The sequence below is a fragment of the Ochotona curzoniae genome, unplaced genomic scaffold (genome assembly GCF_017591425.1).
Source record: "Ochotona curzoniae isolate NIBS_2020 unplaced genomic scaffold, NIBS_Ocur_1.0 contig_832, whole genome shotgun sequence".
Classification (NCBI taxonomy): domain Eukaryota; kingdom Metazoa; phylum Chordata; class Mammalia; order Lagomorpha; family Ochotonidae; genus Ochotona; species Ochotona curzoniae.
Window position 1 is genome coordinate 4,621,866 of NW_024466580.1, and position 16,186 is coordinate 4,638,051.

Consider the following 16,186-nt stretch of genomic DNA (forward strand, 5'->3'; position numbering starts at 1 on the left):
CATGTGGACTACTGACTGATGGTCAACAGCTGAAGTTTTTTGGTGGCATCAGGCTTTTACAGACTGAGGGTCACATAGGATAAGGGAGGGGTATTGGAGCTTACGTAGTTCTCATAAGCCTGTCTACGGAACCCTTGTCTGAAAGGATCTGTTTTTATTTTATATATCCAATCAAGTGTCCTCATTCAAGTGATATCCACTCAGTTGTTCTCATGCAAGTGTTGCTATCATACAAACAATATCCTGTCAGTTGTTCTCCTGTAAGTGTGTTTTGGGTCTCCCACAAGGCTCCAAGGGCCCAAGGTTCTTGCTTTCTTCTTCTGCTGCTCTCCCAGGCCATAAGCAGAGTTGGATCAGAAGCAGAGTAGCTAGGACATTAGCCTGTTAAGCCAGTGTGCCATCCCTGATCTTGTCTGCTCTTAAAGAATCCTCTGGTTGCTAGGTAGTCTGAACTATGGGGAAGGATCAGAGCAGGAAAGCCATGAAGAACAGAAACTGGGGCTTGAGTGGGATGTGAGCAGGGTGATGAGGTGCAGGTGAGCATGGGTGAAAGCGTGTGCTGGCAATGCCACAATGTATTTGTGTTTTAGTGGCAGTGGTCCTACAGGGCCGCTGAAAGAGGAAGGCCTTGAGCAGGTCAGAAGGGCTGATTTGGTTTACGTTGGCTTTACGGCAGAGAGGTGTGAACACAGTGTGTGCTTGAAGCCACTGTGCCACACTGCTGTTCTTACCGTGAAGCAGCCCAGTGTAACTCTAAGGCATTTGGGGACATAGAAGTATGCACTGATGATTGGGGTACTAATGATAGCATTGTGATCAATTTTTTTTAGTTTAAAAGGCCTTTTTATGATAGAGATATTTTGATCAGTAAAATGATTTGTCTTGGGTTTACTTTATTTTTCAGTTTCAGTTTACTTATTTTTGAGAGACAAAGTTAGAGAGGAAATAAAGAGATACGTTGCATTTGTTGGTTCACTCACCAAATGGCCTAAATGGCCAGGACTGGGCCCTACCAAAGTTAGGAGCTAAGACATTTTTCCAGGTTTCCCATGTGAGTGCAGGGGCCTGAATACTCCTGTGCTGCTTTCCCAGGTGCACTGTTGGCAAGTGGATTGGAATTGGAATAGCTGGGATTTGAACAAGCACCCATTTGAGATGCTGGCATTTCAGACAGCTGCTTTATCTACTATGCTTCAATGATAGCCCCTGATTTCCTTCTCTCTCCTACCTACTTCAGAGTGGGGAAGGATTGATAACACTAACAGTTCTATCTTTGGAAGAGTGTGTGGATTTGTTATATCACTACTGGTATCTGCTTGGTATCATGAATCTTTCTCACTATTGGTTCTTCCCCATGCAGGTGGCAATTACTGGGCAGATTGGTGTGAAGCCCCAGACTGGTAGCAGCATCCCACTCACAGCCACTAATTTCCGTATCCAGGGTAAGGATGTGTTGCGTCTGCCACCTTCTTCCATCACTACAGATGCCAAGGGACAGACGGTTCTGCGCATCACTCCGGACATGATGGCCACGTTGGCCAAGTCGCAGGTGACCACGGTGAAGTTGACCCAGGACCTCTTTGGGACAGGAAGTGGCACTGCAGGCAAAGGCATCTCTGCTACTTTACATGTTACTTCCAATCCCGTCCATGCCACTGATAGCCCTGCCAAGGCCAGTTCAGCCAGTGCCCCTTCATCCACTCCAGCAGGTACTACCGTGGTGAAAGTGACTCCTGACCTCAAACCGACAGAAACCTCAAGTTCAGCTTTTCGTTTGATGCCAGCCCTTGGTGTAAGTGTGGCAGACCAGAAGGGAAAAAACACAGTGGCGTCTTCCGAAGCAAAACCAGCTGCCACAATCCGAATTGTGCAAGGCCTGGGAGTGATGCCTCCCAAAGCAGGCCAGACCATCACCGTTGCAACCCATGCCAAGCAGGGAGCCACGGTGGCCAGTGGGTCTGGAACTGTCCACACTGCAGCGGTGTCCCTGCCCAGCATGAATGCTACTGTTTCCAAGACTGTGGCTGTGGCTTCTGGAGCTGCCAGCACCCCACTCAGCATCGGAACGGGAACCCCCACTGTGCGGCAGGTCCCAGTCAGCACCACGGTCGTGTCCACGTCTCAGGCTGTGAGTAATGTTAGTGGGAAAGAATAGCAGCTCTGTTCACCAAAGTTCTGAGGATGTTCGACTCCCATGAGGAAGAGACTTCCTAAGAACCGGGAGGCTTATGTAGCAATGGAAATTAGCAACTTGGTCTATATTGTCTTGGTTGACCCCGATAGGTTTATTAGCTGATAGACTTTTCTGTTTTCTTAGAAGAGCTAATTATTGTTGTTAATTTGGCATTTGTTCTGTCTCATTCTGAACATTTTCATACACACATACACATACACACAGAGTTTAAAAAGAAAAAAATAATGTGGGTGTATATGTTGTTCTGTAATTATTTCAAAAGCTGTCTTGGCATAGACCGTGACTGCATTCTCCTCTCCTGCCCCAAAAGATTCATTTATTTGAAAGGCAGTAGCAGAGACTGACCCATCTTGCACCTGTTGGTTCACTCCCCAGAATGACTGGAATGGCCAGGGCAGGGCCAGGTCTCCCGTGTGGGTGGCAGAAACTCAAGCACTTGGGTCCCAAGTGGTGACTTAACCCATTATGCCACAATGTCAGTGCCTGCCTGCTTGTGTGTATTTTAAAGATGATTGATTTGAAAGGCAGAGTTATAGAAAGAAACAGATTTTCTGTACACTGGTTCATTCCCCTAGATGTCCGCAACAACCAGGTTTGGGCCAGGCTGTAGCCAGGAGCTTCATCTGTGTGTCCTGTGTGGTGATAGGGACCCAAGCCTTCTGCTTTTCCTGAGCACATCATCAGGGAGCTGGATCAGAAATGGCACAGTCAGGTCTCATACTGGCATCTGTAAGAGTTGCTGGCATTGCATGTGGTGGCTGTAACCGCGTACCACCGTGTCTGCTCTTGTTGGCATCATGGTAATTTAGGGAAAGGACTAAGTCTCCGCTGCTGGCCAGTGTTGCACCGAGTGTCTGGACAGGTGTTAGTCCCTGAGGTGTATGTAGTGAGAGGTCTTCCATTCCAGTTGTGCTACCATAACGTCATACCAGCTGAGACTCCCCCTGCGTTTCCTGTTGACCCTGGATCCTAACCAGTCACAGCTTTAATTTGTTCCCATTTTTTTTTAATTTGTTTCTTTTTATTTAGATAGCAAATTTTCCAGAAAGAGAAGGTGAGAAACAAAGATCTTCGATTTGCTGTTTCAATTCCCAAATGTCCACCATGGCTGGAGCTGAGCTAATCCAAAGTCAGAAGCCAGGAGCTTCTTCTGGGTCTCCCACATGGGTGCAAGAGCCCAGTGACCTGAGCCATCCTTTCTTTCTCAGGCCATAAGCAGGGAGCTGGATGAAAAATGGAGCAGCTGGGACATGAACTGGCTCCCTTGTGGGATGCCAGTGTTGTAGTTGGAGGGCTAACTCACTGAGCCACCATTCCATCCCCCTATGTTCCTGCTTTATTAGTAAAAAGGAGGTAGTTCTTTTCCAATTGACTTAGTTTCTTTTTTTTCTTTTTAAGATTTATTTATTTTTATTGGAAAGTCAGATATACAGAGAGGAGGAGAGACAGAGAGGAAGATCTTCTGTCTGATGGTTCCCTCCCCAAACGGCTGCAATGGCTGGAGCTGAGCCAATACAAAGCCAAGAGCCAGGAGCTTCTTCCAGGTCTCCCACATGGGTGCAGGATCCCAAGGCTTTGGGCCATCCTCGACTGCTTTCCCAGGCCACATGCAGGGAGCTGGATGGGAAGTGGAGCTGCCAGGACTAGAACCAGTGCCCTTATGGGATCCCGCGTGTGCAAGGCGAGGACCTTAACCACTATGCTATTGCGCCGGGCCCCAATTGACTTTCTCATCATGAATGTGGTTGAGCACCTGTTATTTAGACACATGCATGTGCTCGCTAATGTTGAATAAAGCTTTGTCAGTTTTTGGAGTGTGTCTATTTGATATTGTTCAAGGTGACCCTTTGTATTTTCTGGGTGGTGATTAGTGATTTTTTTTTTTTTGTATATTCCAGTCTGTCATCTTTTAGCCTTGTATATAGAGCCTCTTACTCTTCAGGCATTTATAATTTTACCTGAAAAAAATCTACCGACATTTTCTTTACTAGTTTCTAGGTTTTGTGCCTGTGCTAAACCAGGGCTGTTTAATTTAAATATAGTATGATTGATAGTCCAGTTAAAACAGTAGTGTAATCAGGTGGGAATTTCTATTTGTATTTTTCAAATTGCTTCAAAGTTGTTGAGTTCGTCTTCACTAACGCGAAGCGCTGTGTTTGTCGTACATGTGGCTGTGTCTCTGGATGCAAGTGGGTTTGTCCCCTCGCCTCTAGGAAAGGAGTTCTGCTCAGAAGAGTGAAGGTGGCTCGAGAATGTTCACAAACATCCTCGCTTTCCTAAGCAGGCTGTGGAGGAAAGGCTTTGTGACCCAGGACAAACGGCAGTGAGGCAGGAAGAGCATCATGCATACTAGTAAAGCCAGCCGACCAGAAACTGTGATGGTGTGATTAAATGGAAATAGTCACTTAGATTTAGATGACACACACACTGAAGGAAGGAAGTGAGGGAATGGTGCTTGCTTGATCCCATATTTCTCTTGACACAGGTTCCTTCTGGGGCCATGTGCTCTGTTAAGATCAAGCTAGGTCGCTGTAACTGGATAGTGAACTGTGGACCAGTAGTGAGGAATGGTGCTTGTTTCCTGTCTCAGCTAGTTGGGCTAGTTCTTGACAGGGAAGTTTGGTGTACTGGTGGTCTGAGGGCCCGAGGTATTTTAAGCAATTGGGCATTCTTTTTTTTTTTTTTTAAAGAAGATTTATTTATTTTTGTTTGAAAGGCAGATTTTATATTCAAAAGAGAGATGGTAAGAGAGAGCTTCTATCTGCTGGTTCATTGCAATGGCCAGAGCTTAGCTGATCTGTAATCGGGAGCTAGGAGCTGCTTCTGGGTCTCCCACACAGGTTCAGGGTCACAGTCATTGGGCCATCCTCACTGCTTTCCCAGGCCACCAGCAGGGAGCTGGATTGACAATGCAGCTGCCTGGACACGAACTGGTGCACATATGTGATGCTGGTATCACAGGTAGAAGATTATCTGTACCAGCCCCAGCATCTTCATTTTTACTCTAGGTTCCTGCCTCATGCAGAGATTTTTTTTTTTTTAAAAAAACATATTTTATCTTGTTGTATAGGTTCTGGAGTTGCCCTGTACCCTTCCCCATAGTTTTACAATGCAATTGGGCATTCTTATAACAATTGAAACTATAAATAAATCTATTTGGAGATATCATCACCTGTACATGTGTATGGGTGAATTTAAAGATTTATTTTAAATAAATTTGTTTATTCATTTATTTATTTTTGAAACTCACAGTTATGGACAGAGAGTGATCAGCTGCTTTGCTCCCCAAATGGCCACAGTACCCAGGAGCCCTCTTCCAGGTCTCCCACACAGGTGCAGGGTCCCAAGGTTTTGGGCCATCCTTGACTGCTTTCCCAGGCCACAAGCAGGGAGCTGGATGGGAAGTGGGACTGCCAGGACAGAACTGGCCCCGTATAGGATCCCAGTACGTGTAAGGCGAGGATTTAGCTACTGAGCCATCACACCAGGCCCCTCTTAAATTATTTCTAATCAGATTTGATTTTGTGTAAATTTCATTACCAACCAAGCATTAAAAGCCGGATAACCTAAAAGCAGGTGACGTAGTGACTTGTTTGAACCATCCCAAAGTTCCAAGACTTCAGGACTTTTCCATGTTTTTGTTTTGAACCTTATTAGCTTTGCTCTTAGACTTTTCACTTAGTTGAGTTTATTACCAGTGTGCCCTGACTCATCTCTTATCTCTGGAGACATGAAAAGCCCCTGGAGTAATGTGACTTGTTCCTAGCATTGTGCCCTGTTGTTTGTTCCCCACCAACGAGCCTGCATTCCGATGGAGCAGTCAACGTGTGTTTTCTGTGTTAACTCTTTAGCTCCTTGGTGTTCTTCTATTTCACCAGATAAGGACAGTTGTGTGCCACATGTTAAGGAACAAGTAAGACTTTTGTCTGTTAGGAGCACAAAGTCTAGGACTCTGCTTAAATGAAGACACTGCCTTTGTGATTTCGATACAGGCGTTACCCTAAGAAAGCAGGTTTCATGGTTGCTGCTGCTTTTGGATAGCTTGATAGAGGATGATAATAGGTCAGATGATACTGAGCCATTTTATTAGGGCTGCCTAGTGGCCAGGCCTTGGGATCTTTGGCAGCCTGGCTGGGATGGGTGAAAGCTTCTGTAGTTCTCAGTCCTCAGTGCTGGTTGCTGTGCAGGTGCTGTTTGGTAGTGTTCCTTACCTCCTGTCCCACAATCATGATTGCTTCTTCTCCTTAGGGGAAGCTTCCTACACGGATCACAGTGCCACTGTCTGTGATTAGCCAGCCGATGAAGGGCAAGAGTGTGGTCACAGCCCCGATCATCAAAGGCAACCTTGGAGCCAAGTGAGTATTGTGTTGTCCTGAAGGAACAAGCGTGAGGTTGAGGTGGTGGTCAAGTCCTAAGTTGGAGTCTTGGTCACAGAATAGGATGGCAGCTGGGTTTTCTTAGTCCTACCTGTGACCTTTCTCCTGTTTTGTGGTCATTAACAGCACCCATTCTTCAGGTGTTTTAATTAGATCAGGGACAGGCAGGCTCTGTTTTGATATAGTTAAAGCGGTTTCATGCTTTCCAGGCTTACATTGTAGATCAGGGAGAGAAGTAATATAGTAATATAGTGAGTGGGAGATACAGAGGAGAAAAGAGAGTGTAGGGGTGTTGGGTAGGAATAGAGAAGGTCTACTCTGACCCCTGTGCTCTCAACACCACCTCAGGACCTCTCAGGGCTTCTGTGTCCCTGACCTACAGCAGGGATGAAGGGCAAGAAACAGTCATTGTGGCAGTCACAGCATGGCGTGAGTGAGAGAGGCTGTAGTGGGAAGGATTTCAGAATACCCTGCGATACCCTTATATTGTACTCCTGCTTTCTTTCCACAGCCTTGGTGGGTTGGGCCGCAACATCATCCTCACGACCATGCCAGCTGGTACCAAGCTCATTGCTGGCAATAAGCCTGTTAGTTTCCTGACTGCCCAGCAGTTGCAGCAGCTTCAACAGCAAGGTCAGGCCACACAGGTAAGGTCCATGGCAAACTCCTTGCCGTGCCAGGCTTCTCTGTTTCTGTTGCTGTTAATAACTGATGAGCCACTTAACAATCTGCTAACCAAATCTTTTCTCTTGCAAACAGGTGCGCATCCAGACTGTCCCTGCATCCCATCTCCAACAGGGAACAGCTTCTGGTTCCTCCAAAGCAGTCTCCACTGTTGTTGTTACCACGGCTCCATCTCCTAAACAGGCACCTGAACAGCAGTGACTGGGAGAGAGATGGCGTCTGTAAAAGACAGGACCTGGTCTGTCCTGGCTAAAGAGCAGCGGGGAGATCGCATCAATTCTCCAGGCTTGTGTTTACCGCAGGCCAGTGGGGGGATGATGGCACCAAAAGCCTCAGTTCTGCTGCTATGCCCTGCAGTGGAGCACTGAGAGAAAGGCTCACTCCAGCAGAAGTTTTTTTAGAGTTGGTAGGAGGTCGCAGTTACATCATGCAAACCCAGTTCTGTGATGAAGAGTCAGACACTCAGGGAAGGCTCGCCAGTTGCAGTGAATGAGCCCAGATCTTTGTGAGGGCTGTTTTAGCTTCTGATCCTCCCTGTGATTCGTGGCCCAGATAAAGAGTTTTGTGTCCAGAAACCTGGGCTTAGCCCCTCCCAAACTCATCACTCATTTCGATGAGCATGAGAGGATAGCAAGACTCTTAGTAAGCTAATGGCTGATTTGATAATCACACAGAGAACGAGAGGCTTCTGATGGAATAAACAATAGGAAATGCACTAGTAGAAGGGCCTCAAGTGGAGGGACTTTGGTTCCTCTTCACGGCAAGTACGGATCTTGATTGTGGTATACACAATATCTGCCCAAGTTTTAGTAAAACAGGCCCAGGGAAATCCAAAGCCAGTGCACAGGGAATAGGGGAATGAGTAGAGATGCTGTTTTTGCAGAACAAACTTTGTCGCGGTTGAGACATGAATTCTGCTTTGCTCTTGAGCAAGAGTGGCAGACCCAGCCCTTGAAGCTGGCCAGCTGTTCATGTCAGGCTTTATTGGAGCACAGCCCGTTCCCATTTGTTGATGTATTATCTATGGCTGCTTTCAGGTTAGAAGGCAGAACTGAACAGTTGCCATAGATACCATGGCTCTCAGGCCTAAGCTGTTTTTGTGTGTGTGTGTGTGTTTTTCTTTGTGTGTTTTCTACATTGTTTCTGTTCCCTGCCCCAGAGTAGAGATGGCAGGAGGGGAGTGGGCATGCAGATACAGGGTCTATCTGGCAGCAACAGTCTCAAAAGAAGTTCATCTGGATTTGTTATTTATTACCGTCTGTTTCCTGCTTCTCAGTCTGCATTGGCTACAGACAGTGATATTCTAAAGTGATATTTAAGTAATGCACTGGTTGTTAATGTATGCCTCTTGTGTTGGGCAGGAGTGGGTGGTAAAGCTTTTCTAAAGTGATAGTACTTCTCTTTTGAAACTATCCTAGTTATTAAAAATTATCTGTACGGACATGCAGCGATCTTGTGAGGGGTTGGGAAATGAAGCAGAGCTGGTGGGCAGCGTGGAAATGGCCTCATGGATGGGTGGTGAGATGAGCTGCAGGAGGCAGATGAAGTGGGAAGGGCATGTTGTTTCACAGGCATTGGATTCTTACCACATTCTGTAAAGTAGATGTTGTCATCCCCTTCTTAATTGTAAAATGTGTCATAGTTGAAACTAGAGATGGAAATCCCATCTTCAGGTTGACTTTCAGACTGCAAAGTCATGTTCCCTTTCTGTTCCCTCCTAAGAGGACAATGGCTGGGATGTATTGTGTTGAGGCTGGGGGCAATCCAGTTAGGAGATAAAACTCCATTACTGAGAGCAGAAGTGATAGACTTAAGGAAGACCAAGCCCCGGAGGGCTGAGTAGAAGACTGACACTGAAGTAAAACTAAATGTGAGAGAGGAACCTGCACTAAGTAATAAAAATGGGTCTTCTGATCCGTAGTCAGACGCGTTATCCATTGCGCCACTGGCCCGCACCTTAAAAATGGGTCTTACACCTGTGACCTGCCCATGCTGTCCTTGATGAGCCAGTCACAGGGAAATGCATTAGTATTTATACTTTGAAGTTTGCATATCATTATTTCCAGGAATCACATTGCACATAGAAAGCCACGTGACAGTTTCTGAATGAGAAGAAATTTGAGAGATCCCTTCTGGATTTGCTTAACAAATGGCTTTCATGAAAGTAGCTCTGGCATTGAGCCTCAGCCGTGTTGCACACTTTGATTTACTGAAGTCACCTGACCATCTATTTTTTATATACAGATGTGTATAGTCTAAAGAGCAGGGATGTAAAATATGGGTCGGTTTTCATCTCTGAACTATTGAAACCACTTCAGTAGTACCCTTGGAACATGCTCCACCTCAGGGACCCTGGGATGACATCAGGTGGCTGTGCCCCATTTCCGGGTACTAATGCGGTTGGGTTGCTGGGAGTGGCCCTCTCCCCACTTTTCCCAGATACCCGCTTTACCTCATTTCTTCACCCTCCCCACCCTCATTGGTGACCCACATGGGCATGCATCCCTCTTGCCTATGTAAACATCAAAAATAAAATGAATTCATTATTTTAAAAAAATCTAAAAAATGTATGTGTTTTGAAAAAAATTATGGGTCTGTTTTAAGATGCCAGTGTGGGACGTAGGCATTGTTTTAGCACCATCCAGTGTTGTCAGTGGGGTGGTATAGAAAGGAAATCCGCTAAGGAGCAGTCACAGGAATACACTACTATCTGTGCCCCATGTGCACCCTGCTGGCGATGGGCAGGGTATTTTGTGAACAGTTCCGAGAGAACGTGTGGCATCAGAGAACCTCTGAGTTTGTGATTAACAGGTTTGTAAAAAAATATTCAAACCATGTACCTAAGATGTGGTGAATACCATTGTGGCCAGTTTGTGCTTTAATGTCATGTGTAGAATGCCAGGGTTGATCCCTGGGGCAAAGGATTAGAGACCATGCTGAATGAGGGCATCAAAAGGTGTGCTCCTCCTGATCATGGTGAACTTGGCTCTGCAGAGAATGCATGTTTTTAAATTCTTTTGTCCCCCTTCAAAATCTCAAATGTAGATCTTTTCTAAGAAGATACAATAGACTTCATTTCACTTCAGCCCCTAAGGAAAGGATACGTTTTATCAGTAATAAGTCCTCCAGTACCTGTAAAATGAGTGTTTGGGCTCTGTAATCATTTGGCAAACCAAGGTGGAAACTGAAAATGGATTCAGGAATTTACGAATCGTGAAATCCATCCTTTTTTTTTTTTTGATATGACATTATTAATCCTTCAGCTGTGACTTGAGCTTTGAAAGACTAGCCACCGGATGTTACCTTTCACTTAAGCATTTTTCCCAAAAAGCTTTCGGGGCCTATGAATGGTGATGTGTGAAGTAACCGGGTGAAGTGGCAGCTGGGTTTGGAGAGCTGTTGAAGACTGGTTCTGCCACACGGTAGCTGTGGACCATAGGCTTACCAGTTTCTCTGAAGGATTCTGCAATTATTCTTGGTGGTGGTAAGAACCAAGCAAGGTTGACACATCCCAGAATCTGAAAAATCGCAATACTAATGAAAGGTACAGTTGTTAAGAGTCTTCCACTTTGTTTTACCCTGCTTTTACCAGTTTCCAGAACTCAGTATTTAACTCCCTGTACACTTGTGCTTTCATTGCCCTTGTACATGCTGTTCTGTCTTCTATGCCTGGAATACATGAGCTCCCCATTTCCCATCCCTCTCCCAGAGTTTGTACTTACCTCTCACAGCACCCATCACACTGTTGTAACTCCTTGTATGTCTAAATGAGAAAAGGTAGAAAGTTGAGAGACTCTTGTCTCCTTGCTGGAGGACAGATTGCATCTTTGGTCGTTTTAGTGCTGAGGAAGAGTGGGTGCTTAGTAGATCATGATTGAACCAAGATTTTAAAGATAGAGAACCAGGACTAGAGTCAAGCTTCATATTACTAATTTAAAGTTCATATCCTTTGCAGTCCAAGGCCTTCCCAAACCTGACATTTTTCCCTAATCCTTAAACACGTTTCCTATCAGCATCCTCTGTCAGAGTAACTGCAGAGTCCGAATAGCCGAGTTGTGACTCAGCTGGGCTTCTAACTTGGTCCTGGTTTTTAAAAACAACACACAAACAAAATCTTTGGCCTGATTTTGTCCCTTATCAATGGTGGTGATTATTCGTTAGGAGATGTTTAGAAAGTAAGATTTAAGATGCTAAAGCTTATGTAAAGTTTAAAACTGTGGCTCTAAAATAAAGGCACTGCCATTCACTTATATCCTGCTGTTTTTCTGCTTTCTGGAATGATAGGATTTTGCAACATTCAGATCCTGGCTTTATTCATGGGGCCACTCTAAAGCTTGCAGTTTAACTTCTCACACTGAGAAAACCTTGCTGCTCTTGCATAAGGATTGCTTCCTTTTTCTTGATGAAGGATGCTACAGGTTGTTACATTTAAAAATTAAAACAGCAAGATTATACAGAAACATCAGATGCCTCCTAATTTCCTACTGAAAATGTCCAGCTTTGTATTCAATGAGGAGGAGGAAATGCATAGAACCACAAGAGCAGAGCAGAGCAGGTATTAAAATCGAGGGGATGAGCTGTGTTGGCTGCATTGGTTCAGATTGGAGACAACACTCTGCCCTCATCACAGTCTAGTTCATTCTTCTTCCGAGTCATCCAGGAGGGCAGTATGGTCAGTGTGATCTGACTTCAGCTTCTGAATCCCAATGATTTCCCCTCCTTCCTGTCTCTTCAGCCGAATGCAAAACCTGTAGTAGGGAAACCATAAGAATCATTGAGCCAGAATAAGTTCCTTACCCTTTCCCCACCTCGCAAGGATGTGAGAGCATTTACTTGTTCTTCCAGCATCTTCTTCATGTCTATGAAATATTGTGATTATATGCCTGCACATATACATTTAATTTAATATGCCTGACTTAGATATTTAATTTCTCAGTAGATAGAATGACTCATGGTTAATAACAATGCCCTTGAGCTCCCTTCTCTGGTCTGTGTGAGACTTCCTGGAGGAAGTTATCCACTTCGAATCTAGAAAGAAGGGGCAGTGACATGGCAGTAGAATTAGTAGTAGCCTATGCTGAAATTCATCCTTGGTCTGTGAGGCTGTGCGGTTCACATGGTTGTGTGGCCTTGGAGGAAACTGCGCAGCCTTTCAGACACCTGGGTTTTCTCCATCTAAGGAAGCGTAGTGCGGGGATGGATGTTCCAGGGCATTGGGCTAAGTTGCTTCTTGGGATGTCTGAATCCTCTACAGTGTGTCTGGGATGGAGTTCTGCCTGTGCTTCTGATGCAACTTCCTGTTAATGTGTCTGGAAAGGCAGTAGATGATGGCTTAAGTACATGGGTGCCTGCCATCCATGTGGGAGACTACATCAAGCAGTGAAGGTTAAATTCAATGTAAGTGCTCATGCTATGTGGGACACAGTCTGTATTAAGTAGATAGTAGTAGTCCTCACCTACATTTCCCTAGAGAGCTTCTTCCCTGATTCAGTGCTTGATCATTAGGAGAGCAGGACAAGTCCAGAGTTAAGGTGATGAGTCCAGAAAAACAGTGGCAGCAGAGACCACTGATTCCTAATACACAATGTTTCTCAGCACAGGTGTGAAGAAAACTGAGCTACATTTGAAGCCTGGTTTTCTAGCCACTGTGACCCAGCCAGGTGATGTCACAAAGCCTTTTGTTTGCACGTAAAGGTGATGATACCTTGCCTGCAATTGTCAGGATCTTGCACAAGAGTTGGCCCTTAGCAAGTGGCACTGCCTAGTGGTGGATTAGGTGGAGAACATTTTACATGAGTCATCTTTCAGACATACCAGTAAACCAGGAAGTAGTTGGTGGCTACGATGCAGAGAGCAGCCAGGTAGTGCCAGCAGAAACACATGGTGATGAACATGAGGTTTGTATCTTCCTGCTGGTCCCATTCAGGGGTTCCAAATGGTGGGAATAGCACAAATCCAATCTGACAGATTAGATGGAGATGTCAGGTTTGAGAGTTACCCTGAGAAACAAGTGGCTGAAGCATGAGTTCCCACACTTGCTTAGCATCGATGGGCCTTTCCACACAGCAAAATAGCTAACGAGTTTACTTGGGCTTTAGCATAGATGATTTAAAAACAGTAAAATCTCAGACTCCACATTTCAAGCAAAAATAGTTCAATAAGCAGAGCCTTCACTAGGTACCAGCATCCCGGTTGCAGAGGGCAGATTGGGAAATAGTTCATCGGCTTGCCAGGCACCAGGAGTCAAAGGGTCACGGAAAATGTATGTTGCAAGAAACTATGAACTTCAGCATGTCTCTACATCAAAATAAATTCACCTTTTTAATTCCATTTGCCATGAGCTTTTTGAGGTGCCCCCATTTGTTTCACATATATCTGCTTGCTAATGCATCAGTTAGTAGTTAAAATTGGATAGACCAAAAGAAAAGGGCCACCCACCCCTGTTCCCTTGAATGCCAGTGCTGTGTTCTTGGGCAGCATGTCCCTTCAGGAGACACATGCCCAGGGGTGGGGCCCTTCGGACTACCTGAGAGGCATTGGTATAAATAATCACCTGCCAGAACCAGGTCCCCTGCAGAAGAACGAGACTGGTTCGGAAAAGTTCCAGCACGATGTTGTCACGGAAGATCACTTCCAGGAAGACACTGACACTCCCTCCAAACAAAGCAACCAGCAGCAGGGAGTGGATGTGCTGGTCCAATGGAGGTCGGTTATGAACATGGTAATAGAAGAGAAAACCTGTCACAAACCAAATAACAACCATCAAGACTTGTTTTCTACTTCCGAAAGCTCACTGCTGGAGTTTCCTCCTATACTTCTCTTCAGCATTAGAGGGTCAGAATACCTAACAGGGAAGAACAAAAGCCAGAGGCAGGTTAGGTTCACTTCATGGGTGTGTGAGAAGGATGTGTCCTTGTAAACCTGTTTACTAAATTCATGGGGTCACAGCAGGCTCAGGGTTGTGGATAAGACATGTTTGCAATAAACTGTGTGTATACTTCAAATTCATTGTCGCCCTTATTCAGCTTTTCACCTCTCCCTGAGGTATAGAAGTAAATGGGGTGGTCGGGTCTTCCCATCTGAGTGACTGTTATGCCTTTAGGAGAGCTGTTAGCTGGATATGCCTCCTGGGATCTGGGAGGGAGGTGAGGTAGAGTGCAGAGCCTCCCTTCCCTAACCAAATGGAGGTATCCCTTGCATGGTGACACTCCACCTGTCTCCAGGATGTTTTCTGTGTGCCTACTTGTGTGCGTACCACACATGCATGGAGTGTAATTAAGTGGCTTTGGGAGCTACCCTGTAGGATCTGTCACCTGCACCATACAGAGCATTTTCAGATTTGGGAAGTCCAGATCGGTGGGTTTTGTGGGAAAGATGATTATATTTGTGTTCTTACAAATCCAACTTGTCAGTTTCCTTCCTTTTCTCCACCCATTCTTACCTTCAATAAATACTGACATGGCCATGATCAGTCTGTCCACCCCCAAGGGGATGTGGGTGACCAAACAGGTGAGCATATCAACAATTCCTGAGACTGCAAAGAACAGGTACATGGTGCTGTGCTGCCAGTTCATTAACTTCACCCATTGTTTTTCATTGTAGAGGTGAAGGTGGGGCCCATCTGGAACAAACTGCTCTGCCAGAATTCCTGCAAGAAAACAGGAGTGGAAATGAGAAATTATAGGGTGGCTCTGAGACTCAGAGGAGTCAGCAAAAAATAACCAAAGCCCTGCCCAGAGGGGAGATGTGGATGACAGCCATGGGCAAGTGGATATACGTGGCTGCTTTGGGTACAGCTACTTCAGGATAAATTGCTTTGCCATACATCTAGTTGTTGTTCCTTTTAGAGGGTTGGGCATGGGGTAGGAAGGTGTAGCAGAAACGCAGCTGCAAGAAGGTCCACAGGAAGTTTGTCCAGCAGCATCAGCAGAGATGAAGGATCTTGGGCAGCAAAAGGGATTCCAGAAAGGACTCATTTGAAGGTTGGAGATAGGATCGGAGTAGATATGTTTGTGGTGAAGATCCCTGTACTTCCTTGAAGAGAAGCAGCTCTCAGGGCTGTGTCTGTTGGAATAGGCTTCCAATGGGTGCCCCTTCTTGATACAGAGTGAACCTGTGAGCCCAAGGGCTACCTCCAGCTTTTTAAAACTCTGGGAGAACAAAGTGAATATCTTGCAATGTGTTCCTGGCCATGCTGTATCTTAGATGAGGCCAGAGGGGTGGTGAAATTCTGTCCTTTCTGGTTTCTTAATGGGTAGTGGAGGATTGCTCTCTGTGCTTTGTGCCAGAGGTAATCCTGGAGATGCCTCAACACACCCATCCATGGCAATGTTCTGAACTGTGATCCCTAAACACTGGTTTCTCCCATTAGCTCTGTTCTGAATTCATTAATGCATCATTAATGGGGGGGGGGGACCAGGAAAAGTCCCAGTTTTAAAAAATGGACTGTTTCCCTATTGAGAGTGGGTTCCTGGTGCCTGGTAAGAATCAGCAAGATAGTATCATTTTCACAGAGCCAAGAAGTCAAATATTGGTGCAGGACCCTGCCAATGCCACCAGGGAGTGGAGAGGGTGCAAATTGTCTGGGGAAGGGAGTCTGGGAACATATCTGAACAGGGGCCATTGAGGGCATGCTTGACTGGTGTAACTTCAGTGGGCTTACATTGACCAGGCCGCTACACTTGGAGGTATAATCAAGGGAGCAGGGGTGGGGTGGTTCAGGAAGGGGAATCTGGAGGGCAGGTCTGGATCAGGCCAAAGCACTCACCTACATTGAAGAGCTGGGTTGGGTTAGCTTGTGTTGCCTGCCAGCACACATAAAAGCTGGGGCTGGAGGGCAGGATGGACAGGTCTAGGCTGTGACACTCACTGGTGAATGCCAGAGCAGGGTTGGATCATATCTGGCTCGGCTGGAGCATTTACAGGCATAGGG

The 16,186-nt window shown here is 45.7% G+C and overlaps 2 protein-coding genes across 5 annotated transcripts in view; one reads left to right on the forward strand and one right to left on the reverse strand.

Annotated features, from left to right (window-relative positions):
• NFRKB (nuclear factor related to kappaB binding protein) overlaps positions 1 to 12,846 on the forward strand; it is a 45,905-nt gene extending 33,059 nt beyond the window's left edge. For 3 of the 4 annotated variants that reach the window (XM_040992669.1, XM_040992668.1, XM_040992670.1), the window contains exons 23-26: positions 1,361 to 2,128; positions 6,443 to 6,549; positions 7,082 to 7,217; positions 7,330 to 12,846. In XM_040992669.1, coding sequence (XP_040848603.1) covers positions 1,361 to 2,128; positions 6,443 to 6,549; positions 7,082 to 7,217; positions 7,330 to 7,455 — 1,137 coding nt within the window. In that variant the 3' untranslated portion in view covers positions 7,456 to 12,846. Of the gene's footprint in view, positions 1 to 1,360; positions 2,623 to 6,442; positions 6,550 to 7,081; positions 7,218 to 7,329 lie in introns of those variants that run through there. The other variant, XM_040992671.1, reaches the window with a different exon arrangement.
• The window catches only part of TMEM45B (transmembrane protein 45B), a 38,973-nt gene continuing 34,337 nt past the window's right edge, over positions 11,551 to 16,186 (reverse strand). Inside the window, exons 4-7 of the mRNA XM_040992672.1 lie at positions 14,696 to 14,902; positions 13,808 to 13,992; positions 13,069 to 13,214; positions 11,551 to 12,002 (exon numbers count right to left, since the gene is read on the reverse strand). Coding sequence (XP_040848606.1) covers positions 11,891 to 12,002; positions 13,069 to 13,214; positions 13,808 to 13,992; positions 14,696 to 14,902 — 650 coding nt within the window. The 3' untranslated portion in view covers positions 11,551 to 11,890. The remainder of the gene's footprint in view (positions 12,003 to 13,068; positions 13,215 to 13,807; positions 13,993 to 14,695; positions 14,903 to 16,186) is intronic.